Source organism: Macrobrachium rosenbergii, chromosome 59 (genome assembly GCF_040412425.1).
Source record: "Macrobrachium rosenbergii isolate ZJJX-2024 chromosome 59, ASM4041242v1, whole genome shotgun sequence".
NCBI lineage: Eukaryota > Metazoa > Arthropoda > Malacostraca > Decapoda > Palaemonidae > Macrobrachium > Macrobrachium rosenbergii.
Window position 1 is genome coordinate 28,918,331 of NC_089799.1, and position 26,283 is coordinate 28,944,613.

Consider the following 26,283-nt stretch of genomic DNA (forward strand, 5'->3'; position numbering starts at 1 on the left):
ATATACAGGGTGTTTCGAAATTAGAGCCCCCCCCCCCCCGCCTCTACAGCGTAAACTAAAATTGATATGGACAAAAACAAAAGTAATTCAGAACAGGTATTTATTTAAGTTTCTCTCTGAGTATTTAATATTTTGTGTGGCCTCCATCTGCCTGTACCACAGCCTGCACTCTTGAGGGGTATGGTTTCAGCAAATCGCAAAAAAAGCTGAGACTCAGACTCCATTTCCCTGAGCACTTTGGTCACCTCTCTTTGTAGGTCGTCGAGGCTTGGTATACCATCATAGTTCACTGTGCACGCTTCAGCACAATCCCGTAAGATACTACCAATGTTCTCACACACATTAAGGTCAGGGGAGCTACCTGGAAATTCACTTGACGAAAAGAAATCAATACCACTGTTTCGAAGCAGCTCCTGTGTTTGAAGATCCTTGAAACATGGTGCCTTATCATGCAAAAATGTGACTTCTTCAACAGATAACATATTTTCAGGATCTTTGAGGAAAGGAAATACTCCAAGAGTAAGCACAGTTTCTCTGAAGTATTCGCCATTCCATGATTGTCCTTTTTCTTTGATGATCCACATTAACCGTTTGGCTGTGAAACGGAGAAAAATTCCCAAACATTTAGGAAATTTCACAACTTGGCAATAGCGCACATCATCGCTGATATCATCCAACTTTGCAGCCCAAATGATGTCAATTTTATGATTTGGCTTCCTAACTGTGTAAATGAAGAATTCATCTGATGCGGCAACATGGAGAAAGTCAGCTTCATCCCAATCTTTAAGAAATGAACCACAAAACCATGCACGGTCTTCTCTCTGTTGCTGAGTGATGTTGGTCTTGCTGACAACACGAAATGGGTTGATACCAGTTTTTTTCAACTCACGATATACAGCACTATAACTTCTCTTCTTTCCCCTTTTTGTTTCTAGTTCAAGCGCCAATTTATGTAAAGACTTTCTTGGTCTACCCACTGCCTCAGCTATGATGTCTTTTGACTCCTGAGAAAGGACTTCAGGCCTTCCAAGATTCTCACTCTTTTCGCGATGACAGTCATATGGATTTTTGTTCCAGTTTCTTTTAACAAAGGATTCATCTCTTTTAATGTATTTAGCTATCCAGGAACGTGAAATGAAGGATGTGCCAGCATCCCTGGCCTCTCTGATTTCCTCCGAGTCGTTAGCTATGGCTGTATCTAACTCCGTCACTCAGTCTGAAAATACAAGAAATGTAAAATGAAAAATAGCATAATAGAAACTTAAAATAATGTACTTGTAGATAGGCTATAGCAGAAAACTTCATAACTTTCCATTTGTTCTGTGGAGGGGGGGCGCTCTAATTTCAAAACACCTGGTATATATTATATATATATATTATATTATATATATATATATATATATATATATATATACAATATAATGTATATAATGTATGTATAGTATGTATACATATGTATACATATATATATTATATATATATATATATATATATATATATATATATATATATATATATATATATATATATATATATATACTATACATATATATATATATGTGTGTGTGTGCGCGCGTGCATGTTTGTGTGATGGGTACTTGTTTGATTGTTTGTTTGTTGGCACTCGTTCTGTATGTATGTCGTTTATATAAGCGAGCATACCACTTATTTATTTCTTTTCTTTTCACGTATTTAATCCAAACACACTCAACATTTACTCTTTGGAAATCCCTCGCGCTATTTGTACATTCTTTTTTGATAAACTGTTCTAATCGGCTGGAACTGAAAAGTAAGCAAATATTCGTTTGCTTTGTTTTTATATGATATAAACAGAAAAGAATTTTTGGGAAAGCAAAGTTGTTTTATTTGCTTATGTGTCTATCAATTTCTTTCGACGGCGTTTTTCAATTTCAATCTCTAAATTTGGTTTGTGTGTCTGACCTTCTGCATGAACATTTTCATGTTCATTTACGAAAGTTTATAGTTTTTACGACAAACTATCTTTGGTTTTCACAGCAATATTTCTTTGCATGTCGGACGTTTTCTTTGTATTCCATCGCAGGGGCTTGCATAATATTTATAAAGAATTTCTGTTTCAAGATTATGTCTTTCTATTTTATGTGTGCAAGTATACTTTGTTGCAGTTGCGTAGTCATGTATAAAGTATTATAGGTAATGTACATGCTTTTCAAAGAACAGAATTTGTCGCATTTCACACTATTGTGATTCCAACAAATGAGTGCATACTTTCGTGTATTTTAATATACTTCAAAAAGGGGGGTTTTATACTTCAAAACAAAATGAACAACATATGTTTGACTAGATGAATTTGTCACAGTACATGCATACATGTGTACTTGCACTGGAGACAATATAGTTTAAAAAAGATTTTATCGGCTTTGAAGCAGCATGTCTCCATCTTTTGTTTTATTTTATTTCATTTTTCGGAAGCGATCAGCGACTGTCAGTTATGTCTAAACCATTTTCCTGGAGTACGAGGCAAATTCTTTTTTGAGATTCATCCACGTAGCTTTTCTCTAAAACAGTTTTTGTTGGAATTTAAAACTTGCTTCGACGTTAATTAATTTGTGGCCGGTGTTTTCACCTTTCTGTTTTAGTTTTTCGTAGTTTTTTTTTTTTACTTCATGGACGATGTTGTTATAAACTTTAAAATCATTTGACTTGACGTGAGGCTTACAAAATCCTGAGGAATGATACAGGGAATCAGAAAATAAGAAAATATGCATTGCACAACAACAGATGCACATCCGTTAATTAAAAAGTAGAAACATGTTTACAGAAGTGTTGCTTGTACAACAGTAATATGTGACAGGTTTCTTACAGATCTTGTTTTACTGGTTTTCCAGAAAGCAAGACCTGTAATTAACTGAGGTTTCTTGCAGATCTCGCCATACGAGTTTTCCAGAAAGCAAGACCTGTAATTAACTAAGGTTTCTTGCAGACCTTGCCATACTAGTTTTCCAGAAAGCGAGACCTGTAATTAACTGAGGTTTCTTGCAGATCTTGCCATACTAGTTTTCCAGAAAGCGAGACCTGTAATTAACTAGGTTTCTTGCAGATCTTGCCATACTAGTTTTCCAGAAAGCAAGACCTGTAATTAACTAAGTTTCTTGCAGATCTTGCCATACTAGTTTTCCAGAAAGCAAGACCTGTAATTAACTAAGGTCTCTTGCAGATCTTGCCATACTAGTTTTCCAGAAAGCGAGACCTGTAATTAACTAAGGTTTCTTGCAGATCTTGCCATACTAGTTTTCCAGAAAGCAAGACCTGTAGTTAAGTAACGGCGATCGGAGAGGATTGAATTACGTGGATCAGGATCAGTGAGAGAAGATTAGTTTTTTCACTACTAGAGCAAGCCATAGATCAACAAGGATTTAAAGATGATGATGTTCATCACTGGGACACAGACGAATACACACACACACACACACACACACACATCGGATATCCTGTAGTTGCATGTACATAGACTCAGTTTTACAATGTTTCTTATGGAAAATGCTACATTTGGCTACCTTTGCTTTTGCAAGTACTTTTTATATATATATATATATATATATATTACCATGGGAAATACATAGACGTTAACCATATCCCCGCCATAACTTCTTTTGTTTATCCTGTGCGTACTTGCACTGCTTTACATAGTTTGTAAATCATTAACCTAACTTGTGAATACGAATTGAAATCGCCATGTTGATATTCTGACAGAGGGCAATGGACTTCTTGTGAAGTGTCTGCTGTTGAAGGTACAACAGACAAACTGCACTTTTGGCTTTTGCTAATGTGCCATTTCGGTACCGGTTCACTAATTTGTCTTTAATTGGACCCTTTAGAAATAGACCAGTAGTGAGCGGATGTGCCTGACTTAATGCTCATGCATATTCAGCAAACCATGTGTGTGTTGTACAAGGAATAAAACATAGTGGGGAAATACATATGTCAGTGATACTGCATTATGGGTAGCAAAAGGGAACGCTGTTTTATCCCAAATGCCAGTCTGATAGAGGAAAAGATAAGTATTGAATAGGATGAGAATGTAATGAGCGGTACCAGAGGATATGTGTTTATCATTATGGCAGCAATGACGACGATATCAGAAGGAAGTGGCTCTGCCTTAAATGTTCCGATAGAGCGCACTCTTTAGTGAATGAATGCAAAGTAATACGAATTGAAATACTTGTGATGAGTGAGGAAAGTGATTTATGAGATAGCCTGATTGTGAACGAGGCACAAATATTGCTGAACTCAGAGTATGCGGGATGAAACAAATGATGACAGTGAATTTTTTTCCAGATCGTTTACTTCAAGATTGATAATCCCACTAGGCTGGGATTAATAGAACTTGCAATGAAGAACGTGACATCTCCTAATATAAAGAATGAAGTTATGGAGACAAAACCAAGGCGCAGAATTTACGAGTAATTAGATCTACACAGACTTCAGGCAAACTCATTGAGAAGAAAAATAATGTTGCTGTTGCCCTTAAAGATATTCCAGTTGCGATACCAGGCATACTTATAACAGTAATGTTGTTAATTTTGCTGTTTCGCAAAATTAGCAACAGCGACCGGGGTTACCTCCTCACCTGGCGGAAGGTGCTGAAACCATAAAGATCGGGAGACTGAAACAACAAATAAGAGTTATTAATGTTTACTGTGAGGAAGATGATGTTCCTGATTCCTTAGTTGACAAATCTGTTACCTGCAGTCAGTCCCCGATTTGAAGAAGATAGGCGTATTATTTGTGAAGCTTGCTGCAGATGGGACTGCCCCATGATTCTGAAACGTGCTCCTGAAATTTGAAATGCTACTGATGGTAATGGTGACAAAGGTAGGTTACGAAAAGAAACAGATCGTTTAAGTTAGCATGCAGTGACCTGTTTCTACTTTCAGGATGGATGCAGTTTCCACAATACTAATAGAGTCTGCAGTAACTGTGCTGGTAATTATATACAAAAAAGATGCAAAGATTGCATTTCAAATGAGGTCAAGTGTATGAGATGTATGAGACGGAAAACACAAGACACGGAACACTGGGTGTGGTCGCAATATAGGCAGAGCTTTGGATGGGGAAATTAGAATAGCATCTAATATTGATCGTGGACGTAAATGTCAAGGTCTTGGTAATGAAACTGCAAATTAGAGAGTTGAATTATGAGAAAACTTCTGATATGTAAGCTATCGCTGACACGTGGCTTAGTGACGCTGATACCTCTAAGATAGCTTAAACGACCCTTCTTACTCACACTTTTTTTCATATTCCGAGAGAGATGGGTAGGATGGGAGGAGGTGGTGGGCTGTTTTTGCCCTCAGCACCCGTTCCCATTTTAAAATTCTCAAGAGGTCTCTGGTAAGTGATTTTGAATATATTGAAGTAAACTTAAATACTTGGATCAGAGAATCTTTTTTTTTATTGTTATTTACAGGGTAAATGATTTAGTAAAGAAATTTGGTATAATAAAAGAATTTGGTATACTTCTGGAAATGACTGAGGTGGAATCGATAAAAGCCTGTATATATAGGGGGGGACTGGGATGGATGACATGGAAAGTCATGATGCAGTCCTAATGAGTTATTGGAATCACATCAGTTGGTTAATGGTATTTTTTTTTTTTTTTGTGCAACAACCTCGACTGGTGATATATTAGATCTTGTTTTAAGTGACCTCATTACCGAACCCTCTAATTTACAGTGTTCCATTACCAAGACCTTGACAGTTATATCCATGATCAGTAATGGCTGCTATTCTAATTTCCGCATCCAAAGCTTTGCAATTTCTCGAATTCTCCCAGTGTTTGATACCTTGTCTTTTTTGCCTTATTCCGCTTGTGCAAAAAGTTGGTAAAATTTAGAATACTTTCAGTGAGAAACAATGTAATAAAGAAAATAAGTTGCAGGATTATACCCAAATTTCTCTCTTCATGTTTTCATTATTGAAGTGAATCAGAAAATAAATGAAAATATAAATATTCTCTGTGATCATGGCAGCTTACATGTATTAACAGCAGAGTGAGTAAATTGTCTTGTGAATATTCATAAACTGGCGAATAAAAGTATGATAGCATGTCCGTTGATGGAAAAATGTGTAATAGTTTAGTACATGTTACCTTAGTTCAATGATGAGATTTTGAAACTAAAGAAGGAAATAAGATGTGCATAGGTCGAATGGCGAAGGTTAATGACAGAAGTTGCATAGAAAGAATGCAGAATGGGAATGAACAGTTACGGCTACTTGATAAGAAGGGAGGCATCCGAATATTATAATTAGAAAATCCGATTCCGAAAAGCTGTAATGGATAAGAATAAATTACATCGGTGTTTTGATGGTTTCACTGGCAGTGTCAAGTGGAAAAGATAATTCATGGTTTTTGTGGTCAACAACTGTCTGATATTTTTCTTGATATACTGAATAAGATTACATTAGTACTGAAATTAATAACGAAATTATGTTATTAGGTATTTTAAAGGGAAAGAAAACGAACTCTACAATCGATCCGAGGCCTATAACTGAATTTGATGTAGCGGAAAATTTTCCAGTCCTTACTGATGTAATGGTGAAAGTTATTAACCCAAGTGTTTATGAGAGTAAGTTTCATCTAAGAAAATGACTATTATTCAACCAGTTCTGAAAGGTGCACATGATCATCAAAATCTAAGTTCCTACAGACCTGGTAGAATAAGTGACTCTTGAAAAGAGTAAAGGCTTTACTGGATAATCAGTCATTGTAGAGACAATTATATTCTACAGGGACTGCTGTACGCTCTTTTGTAAGAGATCTGATGCAAATGGTGGCTTTTGTTAATGCGGTTTTTGTCATAGTTGTGTATGAACTGCTTTTAAATGGTTTACGACCCATTGGAATTATTGACAAAGTCTGACAAAGCCTTTTAATATTTGGAAGAAGACTTGCATGACAGTAAGTACTGCGTTCAGATTGGAAACTCATATTCATCTTACACACATACACACACACACACACACACACACACACACACACACACACACACACACACACACACACACACACACATATTCATTGGATTCTCAAGCGTAATACAGTGATAAATGGTAAATTTCAAGCTATTGGCAATTGACATCCAATGTTATTTCTCAGTACGACATCGGGAGCACGAACAAGAAACTTAGATAATGTTCTTATCAGGGTTAAGGGATGGATGACATTCAAGCAGCTGAAACTAAATGACAATAACACTGAATTTTTGGTGGATGGGAAGAAAAATAACTGAAGAATTAGGTGTTTGCATGACTGTCATTTGTGTCTGTGCTCAAATCAATGCTCTCGTTAAAACAATGTTTATTTATATAGTTAAAATGTTATTCTCACTAATTAACCGTAAAAAGGTTACTAATACTTAGTCATTATTAAAATGTCAAGTTCACACAATTTATTACAGGGGAAAGTTATAAAAATGCTTGTGTTTTTTACGTCTCGAGTGGTTACTTTGTGCTAATATAAACTTCATTTTCGTACTGGTATCGATTAATGTCTGTATGTCGTTACTGAAACTAAAGTTATTGGCAGGGAACAGTTGGAGGTTTGGTAATGAGTGGACATGGCTCATTCTGAGTGACTGTTAGTCGTTGTCGATTTTATGAATGACATACGCCTCAGTATTGCGACTCGAGCAGCATTGCATTGTACGTCACAAAGTTTTCGTACTTTAAAGAAAAATGTGTGAATATTCTCTCTCTCTCTCTCTCTCTCTCTCTCTCTCTCTCTCTCTCTCTCTCTCTCTCTCTCTCTCTCTCTCTCTCTCTTCGCGTGCATACATTGGCATCCATGTTCGCTCTTGTCCTAATTTTGTTTGCAAACACTTAGATACCTAAAGACATGCATTTTGCATGCATACGTAAATAACAAACGTTCGTTATGTCATATATTTACATTTACACTTAAATGTGGACTTTCATTGATTCTCATGTGCATGCAAACATAAATGTCACACATTTGCACGTACACTCTTATATGTATGTTTACATACAGAGCCTCGATGGCTCGGTCGGTAGAGCTGCAGCCTAGGACTTCTTAGAGGTCTGTGGCGCGGGTTCAAATCCGCAGCCGACCGGTCAGAGAGGCGGACACTTTGCTATCCGTGTAGACACCCCGGGATTACGTATGTAATCAACGGATAGGTTTGCTGAAAGCAAATGGGTGTTACAGACTAATACACACATAAACAAAGCCACTCCAACATCTTCTAAAAACATAACAGACCTAACCGGGAGCTGGGGATTTGGTACGATACATGTACACATTCGTTACCGGGGTCTAAGCGATGTCAGGCAGGGCAGCCGATCGAGGCTACGGCCTACCCCAACGCCAAATCAGAGTCCTTCAAAAAGAAGGCATCGTGCTTACCCCATATAAAAATGGGATAAAGCACGTTAAAACGAAGAAGAAGAAGAAGAAGATGTATGTTTACATACATATGCCGACAAACGTTCAAAAACAGATGCATACTAACACATCCGTACAGTTATGCATGCTTGTGTACATATAAGGACAACTGTTTGTACATTTATACATAAGGACAACGCTTTATACATTTATCCACGTTCAGAACCATACATACATACAGACACATCTGATTAAAGTCTGCAAACACTTGATAGGATCCATAATGACTCAGAAGGTGGTATGGAAGGAAGGGCGAAAGAACCCTGAAGGCGACGTCCATGGAAAGAAACGAGAGACCAAATCACAGGGCAGGCTTGCACGTTCCCTTCCTCGTGCATAATGGGGTTTGTATCCGAAATGCGCTGTATGGTGTAGAGATGAAACGAGATCCGCCTCGCATGAAAAGGGTGCTAATGGATTTACGCCCGAGGTGATGACAGACGTGCCCCTGGAAAAAGAGGGCAGGTTAAACATTTCAGGGAATGGTAAAGAAGGCAGAGGGTCCATCCATGTTCAGGATTGGTCAGACCAGTTCAGTTGACTTGTGAATTTGGGCCTTAAGAGCAGTAGCCGACTTAAAGCAACACTGTTTTCGATTTGATTATTGTTAATTGAGGTTGTGAATAACCAGCTTCATTTCCCATAAAGATTAATCAAACCTTTTCGCAACTTCAAGAGATAGCCTGAGCAGTTTGTACGCATATATCTCGATAGCTGCTATCCTTACATTGTCTCCGTAATCTGAATACTTATGTAAATATAATATTTAAATTTAGTTAATAAATAATGTTTCATTCAACATTAAGCTGATTTATGTTTGATTTTATGTTTCACGTTTCCATGAGCATTTTAAACCTTTATTGTTTATTTTATTCCAGTTACTTTCTTGTGTATCAGTGACTTTTTTTTAATTTAAGATATTTATTTTACGTTTGTTCAGGGCTTTATCATCAATGTAATCTGTCCATTTTTACATATATTGAAAGCTAAATTCGCTCATTCTTTCATTGTTTTTATTTTAGAACAGCTTTGGGCTTATCTGAGTTTTTAAAATGCAAGTCATTTCTGATTAATCGTTTAGAATACTTTATATATATATATATATATATATATATATATATATATATATATATATATATATATTATCTGTTTGGTATAATATATATATATATATATATATATATATATATATATATATATATATATATTTGTTTGGTAGAATAGAATGTTGATTAATGATTTTGTTTCCAGTTTAGTTGCCAATCAAATATTCTCTATTACAGGTGAGTTAAGCCCTCTTTCATAAATATATTTTTCATTAGGCTCGACCACTGTCTCACGATCACAAACCTCAGGAAAACTCATTAAGCTTTGCCCCTCTTCCCCAACAGGCTTTCCATCAGCGACCGAGGGATATACAGATGTCGCGTAGACTTCATGAGAGCCCAGTCGAGGACGGTAGGAGCCGAACTGCGGGTCGTGGCACCCGTAGATTCGCTCATCATCACGGATGGCGAGGGCCAGCCAGTGCCACCGGTCCTGTCCCCCATCGCCGAAGGAGGGACACTCAACATCACTTGCACTGCCAAAGGGGGTGAGTACTTACATACGTACATACTTATTTTCCAGGTCTATCTCGTACAAACGTACATACTTATTTTCCAGGTCTATCTCGTACCAAGACTCCCGATGTTGTCGAGAAATGTAGTTACTCGGCATTATTTAGAAAAGAATAACTTTAGTAATGTTTATGTTGAGTACACAATAGTTGCTCTGTGTTGTTTAGAAACGAATAACTTTCGTAATTGTTATCGTGAGTACACAGTAGTTACTCGGTGTTATTTAGAAACGAATAACCCGTAATTTTTATCATAAGTGCACTGAATTACAATGGTGATGACGATAACAACCAGCTTGTAAATAATTTTTATTGTAGGTGTTGTTTTTATTAATCTGATTATCGGAATGAGATGATAAAGGTAGAGAGAAACTCCCTACCTTCATTTTATCTTGGTGTATTATATTTAATAATCATATACTATTGTCTTAATTGTTTGTAAAATTAACTTCTCGTCGTATATATATATATATATATATATATATATATATATATATATATATATATATATATATATATATATATATATATATATATATATATATGTATATATATATATATATATATATATATATATATATATATATAATGTATATATATATACATTATATGTATATATGTATAATGTATATATATATATATATATATATATATATATATATATATATATATATATATATACATACAAATAAAATTGTTCAATAATTTTTCCAATATCGCTGCAAATAACATTTTCAACCCATGCATTTCCATCTCGTGCTTTGTACGTCGTTTTCAATCTGGTGCCAAAACGCTGAATATTCCATCAATATGTTTCATATTGTTTTAACTGTGATGGTGCCACATAACGGGGTTTTGCTCTGAGCTCCTTATTGGTTTGTTATTTTTCCCCGTTTCCCGAAAAATCTAGGGGAAAGGCAGGCGCGTCCTGCATTGTGCTCTTGATCCCACTGGGTTTTCCATCAAAATTCCAGATATTCGTTTTCCCTTCAGATTTGTAGAACAATATTTCCATCCTGCACCCCCCCCCCACCTCCAGGCATCCTGCGACCCTTCTCTTTAATATCCCTCCTCTTCAAATACATTTATTCATCGCTTTTCCCCTTCATTTTTTCCGCCTTTCAAGAGGCTCGCCCGAATCCACATTATTCAAATCCTCTTCCCATTTTAATCCCCTCTTTTCCTATCCTCCCCTACCCCCCTACCCTCCCCCCGCCCTCCCAGCAATTTTTCGTATGCACGAATCACATGAGCATTTAAGAGGTGTGATGCTGACAAAAGAAAGGTTTGTTTAGAATGAGAGGATGGGTAATCGAGTTGGTAGGGGAAGGTGGGGGTAGGAAGGGGGCAGAAAGGGTGGAATAGAGAGAAATGAGGGGGAGGGCTGCCGTTGAGGCTCAGTAAACACCGATCTTGTATATTGTGTGGAAATGACACGAGGGGAAAAAAAAGGAATCAATAATTCAAGTTGCTGTGTCGAGAGCCACCCTACCTCCCCATCTCCACTCCCCTCTGTTGGCAGCTAGCTGACCCTCCTCCCTCCCTCCCTCCCACGATCTCTTCCCCTCACCCCCCTCCCTCACCCCCTTTGGATTTTAACGGGGTGGCACTGGCTAATCATCCCTCCTAACCCTCTCCTCACCCCCTGGTATACATCCTGGTTCGCTCCCCTGAGGGATTAGGTAATCCCCAGTCCTTCAAGGTATTCCTTGTTAAACCCTGCTTGCGACATTGCATTCCAGTTTTCTTTGGAATCACGAACCGGTGCCGGGGCATAACTTCTGTGACGTCACATCCGCGATTTAAACCTGTATTCGAAAGATTGGATGAACGCTGCTGCACTTCTGTGAGGTATTTGGATTGCAGAATTCGGAGGGATTAAATTCCCATTTTTCTACCAAATGATTGGTTGCGAAATTGTCTGTACCCTTTCCCCACCCCCACCCCCCCAGCTCTCTCTCTCTCTCTCTCTCTCTCTCTCTCTCTCTCTCTCTCTCTCTCTCTCTCTCTCTCTCTCTCTCTCTCTCTCTAAGGGCATTGTTCATGTCCATAATATTTTTTTTGTCGAGGACGTAAATATTGCAACATTAGTGAATTTTAAGTCACATTGCCAAATTAACCTAAGTAATTAAGGCAGTGTAGCGTGAACCACCAATGTCCCGCTTAATGTGGACTTGGCAGAATTCGCTTTTGGCCTTTATAATTAACATCAAGATTAGCCATAGGTCAGTGAATCTCTTTTGCAATTCTTCACTGGATTGTACTTATCGTACCTTCATTGTCATTTCCCCATCTGCTTGAAAGGTAGAGGATATTTACTAGCAATCCTAAATTACATTGCTCAGTAATATTCAGATCATATTGGATACTAAAAATTATGCTAATTTCTAGAACACAGTCACTTGAAAATTTTCAGTATTTTTGTGGATGTCGACGGTAGTTCCAGTTTATGTCGTTCCAGGTTTTTATGTAAAGATTCCCCCACTAAAATTTCTTTCTGTGAACCCTTTAGGATTATTCACACTGGCCAAGAACTTCCGCTAATAATGGAATGTTGTGTAAATGGAAGAAAAGGATCAGTATGTTTTATTAGAGGTTTTCAGAGGTTCCTAATAAATAATGTGTACTGTTTGAATGTATAAATATACATTATATGTGTGTGCGTGTTTAGTGTATTATATATATATATATATATATATATATATATATATATATATATATATATATATATATATATATATATATATAATATAATGTACAGATAAGGTAGATTACTGATCCTCTTCCATTTACAATTCCATTATTAACTCTCCTGATGCCATTTTAGTCCATTGTTTCATTTATTCTTTTCTCTCCTCTCTCTCTCTCTCTCTCTCTCTCTCTCTCTCTCTCTCTCTCTCTCTCTCCCCTGAGCAATTTTTTTAATTTCACGTGGCCTATATGAATGCTCATTTGTTATTTCCTTATTTTCCCATTAGGATTACCTCAAAATGAATCTTGGCTCTCTCTCTCTCTCTCTCTCTCTCTCTCTCTCTCTCTCTCTCTCTCTCTCTCTCTCTCTCTCTCTCTCGATGTATAATTTACATTCGAGTCATATATGTTATAGCTCCAGCCAAGCAATACACAGTTAAAGATAACAACTTCAGTTTTACTCGAAACTGACAAGAAAACGGTTCCATTAGCGAGGCATGGCTTTGTTTGGCCTGATGCGTATTTTCTTTATTTTCTAATGATATATTATATAGTTTTCAACTAGCTTTTTAGATTATTGTTAGTTAGTACATGCAGCTTTAGGGTTATTCCCGTGGGTGACATGTTGGTCAGACAATGTCAGGACAGCTGTGAGTTGTAGAGAGAAAAGCAGAAGTAGAAAGCGTTACATTTTGTGGCTTTTTTTAGAATGAAGTTTATAACGCTTACATTTTTTCGCATTTTATAAGGACAAAACGCTGATGGGTTTTTTCGCATTTCAGAAGGACAAAATGTGATGGGTAACCTTCGTTGTTGTGCCATCTGAAATCAACTGAAAACTTTAAGCTCAGCTAAATTATAATCACTTACTATTGAATCTGGACTTGTTGTGAATCAGGATTCTAGCAGAACTGGAAAAAACAAAATTTTGTAAAACGTCTATTTATATCAGAACACTGATGTTCACGTTATCTTAGAACATTTATTTGGCAACAGTTAGTTTTCAAACAGTTGACCTCTTGTTTTCGCATTACTGTATGATCAGTCATATATGAATGTCAACAGTAATTGTTCTGTACAAAAGCCACCCAAGTGTTCATTGTGATTGAAAGGCCCAAAGCAAAACAGAAGTTTGAAAAGGAGAAATGAAAGGGTTATAGGTTCCACGACTTGGTTCCAATGGCCTTAACGAGTGTAATCACGCAGCCAGGAGTTTTATTATTTCAATATAACGGGAATTTTTCTTTCAGCAGAATTCCATAATAAAAAGGGACTAGCCCTTCAGTAATGAGTTTTATATTCTCGGGGATTTTGTTATAAAGATATTCCTCAAATTTTTGTGACCTCATCGCTATGTTTACCTTTTACTTTCAACAATAGTTACAATGTAATTTTAGCTTTGCTGTGTGTGCTGGCTTAAAATAATTTTGATGTATGGATGAAATGGATCGTATTTCTCTCTCTCTCTCTCTCTCTCTCTCTCTCTCTCTCTCTTCTCTCTCTCTCTCTCTCTCTCTCTCTCTCTCTCTCTCTCTCTCTCTCTCTCTCTCTCTCTCTCTCTCTCTCTCTCTATATATATATATATATATATATATATATATATATATATATATATATATATATATATATATATATATATGTATGTATATATATATATATATATATATATATATATATATATATATATATATATATATATATATTATATATATACATACATTTATGTATTACATACATACATACACACACGCACACACACTTATTCGTGTGTAATGCCAATGTGCGTTTGTGTACCATTTTGGCTATAGCTTAATCAGTGATGATAGACACTGTAGTGGCCCTTGAAATGATATGAGTTTTCCATATTCCAGCCCACGCGACCGCATATTACGAGTAGATAAATCTGTTGGTGACTGTAACCTTAAACCTTTAGACCTTCATAAACTCGATTAGGCTAATATGGAATTGTTGTTTCGTATGTCAATATGAAAAAGTTTTGATTGATGTGATTGGGATAGTTTAAAAATTTAAAACTTTGAAAATCTGTGAACTTGATATTTTTCGAGTTCGTAGTCGGCACACTCAACTTTTACTTAATTACCGTTATAACTCTAACGGTAATTCACAATATGGACACGATACAAAAATTTCATGCCGACAGGTGAAATGTTTAAATCACGGTAGTTGTGTAACCCTGACCTTTGACTTTTGACCTTCGACTGACTTCTCCCAAAGGTTTAATCTATCGGGAAGGTCACCAAATGACGACATCTACCAACTTTAATCAGATAGTGTATACCCATTATTGAGTTGGCCCGCTTGCTCACACACACGGTTAAAAACATCATATTCTTTCAAACACGTTGGCGGACTCAATAATTCTCAACTTAAATTTCATGTGTAGTTTCGTATGTATAGTATTTTACGTCTGTAAGTTTGTTACTAAATATCCTTGCTAAGGTCAGAGAGTTTAAGGAATTTAGAATTAAGAAGCAAATAAGTAAATCGTTTTGATGAAAATAATGATAGTTTAGAAAATATCATTCAAAGAAAAATAATTGGAAAGAGGCACCTTCTCAAATCGTACCACATAGTGTATGTTCATATATTTATAAATATGCATTCCACGATTTCATCTACTTAGGATTAATATATTGGTCCATTTTTTCATGTACTCATTGCTTACGGATTTAGATTTGTGATTACGTGTTGCGTAAATTGTTACTAACCACAAGTTGTTTATATTTGTAATTTTCATGCGTGATTTATGTAATTTTTCTATTGACGTTGCGTCATTGACCAGAGAGAAAAAAATGACTGCCTTGTAGGCTTTCTCGTCAGATCTTATTGATGTCTGTCGTCGTTTGGCAAACAGCCAGAAAACGGAAGCTTTAACGATTATTTTAGTTACAGAGGAGAGAGAGAGAGAGAGAGAGAGAGAGAGAGAGAGAGAGAGAGAGAGAGAGAGAGAGAGAGTACTGGTTCACGTTTTATTTTGGGGTACAGAAGTTATTTCCAAACCTTCCCCAACACCAACTGACGTGTGAATGTTTGAGATATATAGAAATGGAACCCTTTTGCCAAAGTTTTTGGATTCGACTTTTCAGGGTTCCTGCTGAGCTCATGGTCATCACTGCCAGTTTTTGTGTCTGAGGGACGTCCCCCTTTTTCCCCTTCAGGTTGCGTGGTCAGACAAGCTAAATATATGTGTGGTTATTCATGGTATAACGGATTTGTTCAGGTAATGAGCCTTATTGGAGTGGCCTCATGAGCGTTCATTGGAGATCTTTTTGTTTCCTAACTGGGTTTGTTTTGGGAAGCTCTTTCAAGTTGGTTTGTGAAAAAGCGTTTTTTTATGATATTTTAGGAACCCTTATTTTATTCTAATTTCCATTTCTCTCTCTCTCTCTCTCTCTCTCTCTCTCTCTCTCTCTCTCTCTCTCTCTCTCTCTCTCTCTCTCTCTCTCTCATGCTTGTCAATGTGACTTCGTTTGCAGGTATTTTGGTGTTTTCAAAAGTTTTACTTATATATGTCATGACATTCTTTTTGTAATATTCTTCAATATATTTTTTAGAACATCGTCGATAAAGCGTTGCATAACTATTTCGTTCTTTTTTTTTTTATCTAATCTTGATTTATGTGCTTGGCCGAAATTCTGGCCTATAATTTCATTGAATAAAAATCGTGTATTTTTTCTTTAATTTTTTTATTTCACTTTTCTTTGCGCACTGGTTTGATTTTACCATTCGTGATTATCTCCCTCATTGTATTTATGTATTTTCATTATAGTTCCTTTCATAAATGTGACGGTGTTGATAGTAGTTAAACTCTAAAACATATTTTTGCTAATGATTTTCATTGAACAGGTTCAAGCAATGTTGACTGCTAGATTCTAAAATTTAATTTTCTCAGGAATCACAGATACTGTTAAAACACTGTTTTCTCAGATTATTCGTATGAACGGATTATTAAATTAATAAATGAAAGATATTTCTTCTTATATGCATGCGGGGTATTGTTGCAGGTTCCTTGAATGCATTTGCAAAATGACTAGTATAAATGAAAAATTCAGTTTAGTTCACTAGAAGTCTTTTCCATCTCTCTCTCTCTCTCTCTCTCTCTCTCTCTCTCTCTCTCTCTCTCTCTCTCTCTCTCTCTCTCTCTCTCTCTCTCTCTCTCTCTCTCTTTCTCCATTAATTCATCGAAGCCTAGTTATTCAACGTCAAAGTCGTAAATATTTCAGCATTCCAAGTTATAAATCTTAATACCGAATTAACCATTCAATTAACTCGTGTGGGGAATATACACATTTCTTTTACCTTAATGTGAGTTTGGCTGGATCCGTTCAGGACCGATAATTGACCCCATATATCAATAAATGACGCCATATATCAGTAAATCTCTTAGTATTCAATTGTGCGTTGTAAGAACGACTTTTGAAAGAAAACTATTTTAGGTACCGACAGTTCTTTGAACATTCATGTCGAAATGGTATCTTACATTAACTTAAGCACGAGTTTTTCAAGTTTCATCACAGAAGGATTTCAGAATGTATTTGGGAAATTAATTTTGCAAGTTGATTGGTGGGTGCTTGTGTTTCTGGAACCCGTACTTAATATCAGACACTTATGTGAATAAGAAAGGGATTTGTTGTTAGGACAAGAGAACATTGAGACAATAAGTGAAGCCAGGATCCAAGCATGGAGTAAAGACCAGATTTTGAAGAGAATTGGAGTGCTTATGGAAACTAAGGTTGGATTTTGGAAGGGATTGCTGAGCCGAAACTCCTTTATAGAAGAGATTTGTTGATAGTGAATATAAACTAAGAAAAAGACTTGAGCTTTTGAGACAAACTTTTCATAATGTATGTGGCGTAATGAGAATGGATTAGGTGAAAAATAGGATCCTTATAAACGGTAAAAATTAGGATTGCCAAAAGAAGAATCACAATATTTTGAAGTGCTTTACGTAGAAAGAATGGAGGACGGCAGGCTAGTGAAAAATTAGTATATGATTCAGAAGTGTTAGGATTATGGAAAATAGGAAGGCGTACAAAGGGGCAAGGTAGAAAGGTCAGAGGAGAAATTGGAAACGAACGTCCTTAAAATATAATAGTCTAACTGAAGAGAACTTTTAAGATAGAGAAAACTACCGAAGTATGCGTAGGATGAGTCGACGTCCTGCGGGTAAGTTATCTATGTGCGAAACCCAAAGGCTATAAATTTTGGTGAATGTATAGAGTTAAACCCAAGAAATATCTGCTGTCACCCAAAAAAAAAGTCTACGGTCGTTGCTTAAAGTATTTCACTTACGCCCTATTTATTTCGTCTCTCTCCTCCAATATTATATAATTATATATATATATATATATATATATATATATATATATATATATATATATATATATATATATATATACATTTATTTATATTTATATATATACTGTATATATAAATTTCTGACTCACGTCAGGATCAGACCCAGGTCTTTCAGGTGGAAGGCAAGGACGCTATCCACTAGGCCACACAAGTCTAAAAGAAGTTGGAACCTGAGAGCAACTGCACCCAAGGAATTACCTGGGCAAGCTAACTGCTTGCATACCAGCAAGTTTTCCCCAACTTCCCGACTCAGCAATGACCCAATAGACAGCATTTCATTCGAATTATCCCTTCTGAGTGAATAAGATAGAAGTAATCAACACACAATCGCGTGTGGAACAGAAATAAATTTCTGACTCACGTCGGGATCGAACCCAGGTCTTTCAGGTGTGTGTTCACGTGTGGAACAGAAATAAATTTCTGACTCACGTCGGGATCGAACCCAGGTCTTTCAGGATAGCGCCCTTGCCTTCCACCTGAAAGACCTGGGTTCGATCCCGACGTGAGTCAGAAATTTATTTCTGTTCCACACGTGATTGTTGATTACTTCTATCTTATTCACTCAGAAGGGATAATTCGAATGAAATGCTGTCTATTGGGTCATTGCTGAGTCGGGAAGGTGGGGAAAACTCGCTGGTATGCAAGCAGTTAGCTTGCCCAGGTAATTCCTTGGGTGCATTTGCTCAGGTTCCAACTTCTTTTAGACTTGTGTGCCTAGTGGATAGTGCCCTGCCTTCCACCTGAAAGACCTGGGTTCGATCCCGACGTGAGTCAGAAATTTATTTCTGTTCCACACGTGATTGTGTGTTGATTACTTCTATACTGTATATATATATATATATATATATATATATATATATATATATATATATATATATATATATATATATATATATTATATATATATATATATATATATATATATATATATATATATATATATATATATTTATATATATACAGTATATATATATGTGTGTGTATATGTGTGTATGTATGCATGTATGTACTTATGTGTATATATATATATATATATATATAGTTTGTGTATATATGTATGTAGGTGTGTTTATGGGTATATGTGTATATAAATTGCATAAACTTCTGTTTTTGACAATACTACAAACATTTTTAAGTCTGTGAGGCATATAATTATAAATTCTGAACGTCAAATTTACTATAAACTAGGTTATCTCTCTATAAAATGTTCTGACACCGATTATCTTCAAGATATAGAGCGAGAAATGCAAAGGAAATGGCCTTGTAATTATTGGTGTCCACTTCAGAATTTTTTTTTATTGTTAATTTGTTCTGTCAAAAAAGAGTAAATTGAATCTCTATAGCAAGCTGATTTTTAGCCTGTCCAATTTGTAAAGAATTTTAGGTCACGATATTTGCCTTAACGGATTTCTGATAAACAAATTCTAAATATCTGAGAGCTGTAATGAAAATGGAAAAAATTTCAATGAAAAATATCCGGATGTTGAACTATATTCCGGAGAATACCGGATGACAAAAATGCATTTGAATGTTAATATTCACGCGACCTTTGAACATGTTTTCCTTGACTACAATGCGTCCAAAAACAAATTACTTGTTTTCGCGCAGCACAATATAATGATTCAGAGTTCAGTATTAACGACAAATGTTTTCGATCAAACTTTCACAAGCATTCATTGTGAAATGAAAAGATTCGGTACAAAAAGGAAGTTTGAAAAGAAGAAAGGGAAATAGGAGATAGATTTCATCATTTGGTTCCATTAATCTTAACGAGATTGTTACCCATCCAAAAGGTTGGTTATTTGACCATAGTTGTAATTTTCTTTTTAACAGACTTGGATGATAAGCCAATATTGGAATGAAAATGAGAAATTCTTTATTTTTTCAAGGGTCTTAGACTTTAAAATGTATCTTGTATTTATATTTACTTTTTATAGCCAGCACTCTGTAGTTACTGTTTGGCTGCGTTTATTCACATACATTAGCCATAATTTTAAAGCAGTGACGTTTATTATCACGTTTATTGTTGAACATACATGCACATACATGATATATATATATATATATATATATATATATATATATATATATATATATATATATATATATATATATATATATATATATACATATACACATCTATATATATATATATATATATATATATATATATATATATATATATATATATATATATATGTGTGTGTGTGTGTGTGTGTGTATGTGTAATTAAATTACATAGTGAGTGTTAACATTCCCGTTCTTTGCAAGTCCTTTGAACTATGCAAGAGAGCCTCAGTTATTTCTACTTCGGGCTGCGACCAGCACAGTTACCTAACCTCCTCGTGCAGCAAAGGAGTAACGATTTTTTTTCTATAAAAGAATGTAAATAGTTCCTTTGACCCCCGTTGGGATCAACCTCAGGTACAGGATTATTGATGTTGACCACCATCCGGTATATGGATCTGTATCAATATCTGGTGTCGACAGCTTTCACGCTTCATGGAATTGAATTTTTCCTCTTATTTTTTTCAAGACGCATTTTAATGCTTATTGAGTATATATATATATATATATATATATATATATATATATATATATATATATATATATATATATATATATATATCTATAAATAATCGTTTGCAATATAATTTTGTAATGTAGGGAAAACAAAGGGTGAGCTGTCTTGGAATTTTGCCAGTGCCTTAGATCAAAGAAGGATACCAAACACAGCATTTAAGAATCCCCCATATATAATAGCATAGGAGTGTGAAGAAAGTGAGGCACTGATTTTCATTATAATGAGAACTAAAGACGGCTTCACAGAAAGCGATGACAGCGTTATGCGAGGCTAGGCAGGGATGTCACAATTTTGACTGCCACGACAGGTGAGATGACACTGAAGAAAAGAATGACGATGAAAGAGACCGACAAGAGAATAAAACCGTGGAAAATGAAAAATGAGAAAGGCAGAACAGACTGTAAAGAAAAATTGTCCGGAAATACAAGGTTATAAAATGAAAGGTGGAAACCGATGAAAGAAGCCAGACAATAGACAGCTCAAGAAGTGTGGGGTGTGACCCCTGGGAAGTGATAGAGGGAGAGAAAGAGAGAGATGGCGAAGGAATAAAAATGACAAAGGGCAATTGGAAAAGAAGTGATCCTTCGTAGTTTGGCAGAAGACTGTCAGGGGAAAATGATAGAGATGTACAGTGAAAAGAAGAAAGCAGAGAAGAGGCTTTGCGAGGAATGAAACAAAACTCTCGGCACAACAGAGAGCAGGAAAGGAAATGTTTGGAATTCCCAAGGGGATAAGTTAAGATGGAAAAAGAGGGCGAGGGGAAAAGTATATGAAAGGTGAACGTGTAGATATTGAAGTTGATAACTGAAGGAGTAAAACTGGTGATAGTATTCAGAAAATCTAATAGATTGAAAAATGTGAATATGAAGTGACCAGAATATGACATGTACAAAAGTTACGAGAGGCTTTGGGAAGATGGAGAGAGAGAAGCTCATTGGCTGCTGAGAATACAAAGAGGTTTACGAAAAGCAGGTGTCCATCCAGAGTTGGAGAAAGCAGTGAAAGGAGGGTCAACAAAAAATAATAGTCAACAATTGTCACTTTGGCTTCATGCCAGAGAAATCAAGACCAGTCGCTAAAATGAAGCAGCAGCTGTAGGCGCACTATGTTAAGAGGAAAAAATTAAACCAAGTATTTGTGGTTCTTCACAAGGCATTTGATAATTGCCAGCAAAAGCCATTTACTTACATAGATATTACAATATCAGAGTGGCACCAGGAAGTCTCATTAAACTAGTGATGTTACCACATCATAACACTCTCTGGCAGTGAGGGGAAAACGTTAAGAATGTGACAAGACCTTTGATGATTGGCACTTTCTTCCTTTATTGATTATCATTTCAGTGCAGCGGGAGAAGCTACGAAAGGGTTCTGAAAGGAAGGCACCTATGAGCGTCTATATAAACAGATAACTTGGTGTTAAGAGGAGAACAAGATGAAGAGGGTGAAACGCTTAAATGATGGAAATGGAAGAAATCGAACACTTACTAGCTTGGGGAAACGCTGCTTTGTGAAGAAAGTTTTGGGAGGGCTACGCAAAAATTAAAAGATCGCTCGACTACAGAAAATTTGATGAACGTTAAGGTCAAACAGCAAAACTTTTTGCCTCCTATATGATACACTCACTACTAGGAGGAGCAGAGTTGTTTCATTTGCAAAGAAAGATTAGATTTAGAAAGGCCCGAGTACATATATGCAAAGTTTATTGATTATATAGAAAATTAATAGATAAGAAAGTGTAGCAATTTCATTTATTGTCATTCATTTTTCAAGATTACATTCTTCATAGATTCATATCCTCATGATTTAGAAATAGTTTCCCAGTCTCATTTTCATACATTGCTCAGAATTCCTAGAACCGAACTCATTTCATTTCGTTTCTGTTCAATGTATAGGTGTGGAATCTCCTACTAAGTTGGTGAAAGAAGAGAAAAATATTTTGTAAGCTGTGTCGTCGGGTCTTGGTAATATCTGGCTTCTTTTGGAACGAGGCCAGAAAAGGGATCTTTTAACGACTGTTATAGTTAGAGAGAGAGAGAGAGAGAGAGAGAGAGAGAGAGAGAGAGAGAGAGAGAGAGAGAGAGAGAGAGACTGATGGGGGTGGCATAAAAGTTCGTTGGCTAGCGAAGTCATGTCGTATAGATCTCCTATTCCCAGTATGCCTGTAAAATTTTTGATGTATTTAGAAATGAGACCCCAGGCACAAGCTCATATCTCTGTGGTCTGTGCGACATGCAGTCCTATTCGCCTTTAAGTCTTCCCTGGACTGAAGCAATAACCAAAAGTATTTATTTCATTCAGGTATTTATTCTAATTGAAACGTCTTTTTATGCTTTTTCTTTTAGACTCTTTTGTATGTGTGAGCTTCCTCATGGGTTTTCTTTGTATACGTGTTGTATTCATGAGACTGCATTGAAGGCTACTCAAGTACGCCAACATACCTTTGTTTTCTCTTAATGTATCTTTTATTAAAGGAAAAATGGTGTCCTATATGTTTCCCACTTGATTCAACGATATGCCTTCTTCTTGGGAAAGTAATAACATTGATACTGCTTTGATTTGCATGTGTTAATAACTCATGCTTTTCTTTTCCACATATTTTGGATTATTTTAGGTTCATTATCCCGATTGAAATTAGATATTTTGTTTATAATTCCATTCATATGGGGATTTACTTGCCATGACTTTGATTTTCATACCAAGATGACAGTAATTTTCACGGTTGTTTCGACCGAGAAAACATTCGTATAATTCTTACAGGAATCAAGAAACGATCTTTATATAAATATTATAAATACAGATTATACTAAACTAGATTTAAAAGCTGAATGTGGTATCTCTCTCTCTCTCTCTCTCTCTCTCTCTCTCTCTCTCTCTCTCTCTCTCTCTCTCTCTCTCTCTCTCACTTGAGCCATTTTCCATCATTCCATAAGGTCATCGTAATGAAAGTGCAACTTTTTTTTTTACAGGCTCTTTTCAGTAATTATTTTGGGTTAATAAAAATAAATTTGGTTACTTTTTATAATGCTTTTCTTAATTCTTCTGAAGGTCATCATTGTAGCAGCACAGTTTATCAGGGTTTTTTTTAGGGGTAGCGTATATTTTAAAATTTACTCAACACTGAAATGTTATTATCTTGTATTGAGGACATTTTCTCTTTTTATATTTCTGGCCTTAAATACCAAACAACGACTTCCTACAAACAATGAAACAAATAAATGCCCAAACACAAGTTATGAGTCATATGCTTTCTTCAATTAATGCTTTCAGCGGGGATGTGATAAGTACATAGCTTCACAATCACGCCATGTATAAAATTCTTTCGGCCAATGGCAATTTTTTTATTAGAGAACAACAAATGAGAGTTGTTTATCATCTCACATTTGACCTAAAGTAGGCGCAGCAAATTACTATAGACTAAATTTAAAATTTGCTGTTAAAAATGGCGAATCATATTTTATTTTTAGTTTGAATAGAAAGAAAAGGGATGACCTCTAATATTGAATCAGATTTATAATGAAAAAATCCATTGAACACATAAAAGAAATATAATTCTATTGAATCGGCTGTTCAAACAGGATATTGGGCCATTCAGTGATTAATTTGTCAATGTGTCGGGAAACAACTGACATTGTTTCCTTTACAGTCATGTAAAATGAAATATTGAAAAAAATTAATCATTGAAGTTAAAGAGGTAGCTATTAAAAGAAGATCGCAAATAATATCTGCATATCTCGTCCTGCTTTAGCTGCCCTTATCAGATGTGACCAATTTATTGAGAATTATGTTTCGAGCGTTAGATTTAAGTAACTTCTCTATTCTGTTTATTTTGTGACCCAAGGGCTGAGGTTTCACCTTTATTATATTGCCAAAAACAGTACATGCATTTTTAAAAGTTGATAAGTTTGCTTTGAATTGGTAAATTTCTACATTAATTTTGTTACGTGATTGTGCCAGAAAATTCAGTGGTTCTCGGCCTGTTAGTTATTTTTAGTTTGTTGCCATACGGACAAGTGCATAAAAACTTGGAATTTTCTTTCATGAGGAAGGAACTGATTAAAATGTGATTTATCGTTCTAGTTGGAGTTGCTTGAGTAAGTGAAATCATGGTTGTAAAGTCCGTAGAGTTTATTGTTTTGACAATTCCTATTTATTATTAATGAGGGAGACATTGGCATGAATTTCTACTGAAAGTTTTCGGTGTATATATATATATATATATATATATATATATATATATATATATATATATATATATATATATATATATATTTATTTATATATATATATATATATGTGTGTGTGTGTGTATGTATGTATATATATATGTGTGTGTGTGTGTGTGTGTGTGTCAAAATTCGTAGGTTTTAGTTTTCAATGATGACTTTCATTCGTCAATTTCCACCCTCCCAGAGCTTGTAGGAAACCGAATGGAAAGAAACGTACTAGTTTTATGCAGTGCCCCCCCCCTCTCTCTCTCTCTCTCTCTCTCTCTCTCTCTCTCTCTCTCTCTCTCTCTCTCTCTCTCTCTCTCTCTCTCTTTGACGAATGCTGTTTTGACACCAATTTATTGATTTTCATTGCTGTCTTATTAATCAGAGCATACTTAAAAAATGAAAGTCGTGACCAAGTGCTCCATGAATTTTACACTTCAATTTGGCAGTCTAGTACACATTTATTTGGGGTGCGTGTATGTAATTTTCAGATGGGACTTTCGTTGTACCTTCATAATTAAAAAAAGATATCATGCTAAGAAAGCCCATCCCATTGATTAATAATGGTTTTTTTTTCTCTACGTAATCCGAACCTTTACATTTTCTTTCTGTTATTTCAGTCATGATTAGCGTACATGTAATTGTCACGAACTATCTTCAGTCTAAATGTGTAACATTGATAGGTTACTGATTTTTTTTATTTTTGCATTTAATTTTCTTTTATTCTTCGTTAAATTTATCAGCACCTTAATCGTGAATATAGTATGCCTCCGTTTCTGTTGTTTGCGTAATGATTATGATAATAGATTATATGAAAATTATTGTTGGTCGTAAATCTCTTCTTCAGAAATTTGTTACTGGAATTTTAAACAATTCCGGTCTTATTTTGCATAAATCAGACGAAGGAATAATGTCAAATATTGTGCCAAGTCAATGAAGCGCGAAGTTGAGCATGCAACCATCTAGAAACTAGATGTTTCCAGTTCTTATTATGCTATTGGTTTTTATAGCCCTACTTTATCAGTTTGTCCGGCATCTTAGGTTTATTGTGTGCTATTTGAAAAAAAAATTCCTTTTTCATTGTCATCATTTCACAAATACGCCATTTTAAAGATAAGTTTCCCTTGAGTGGAAGAGGCAGAAGATAGGTCATTGCACAGTCACGCAGTATCATGGAGACCTAACTTCTGTACCTAAGATCAGGACTCAATCCCTATCTCTAACCGAGATAGGACAAGGGACAGCATCGCAGTGGCTGCTAATGACTCAGCAGATAGAGGTGTGGGTCCCTCAAACAGCCATTCTTCCCACCTCCCCCGCCCCCCTTCCATCCCTGCATCGTAGGAACAGTAAGT

The 26,283-nt window shown here is 35.6% G+C and overlaps 1 protein-coding gene across 13 annotated transcripts in view; it reads left to right on the forward strand.

Annotated features, from left to right (window-relative positions):
* The window catches only part of LOC136837493 (uncharacterized), a 1,465,013-nt gene that overhangs the window by 1,106,105 nt on the left and 332,625 nt on the right, over nucleotides 1-26,283 (forward strand). For all 13 annotated transcript variants that reach the window (XM_067102285.1, XM_067102289.1, XM_067102292.1 and 10 more), the window contains one exon: nucleotides 9,835-10,037. In XM_067102285.1, coding sequence (XP_066958386.1) covers nucleotides 9,835-10,037 — 203 coding nt within the window. The remainder of the gene's footprint in view (nucleotides 1-9,834; nucleotides 10,038-26,283) is intronic.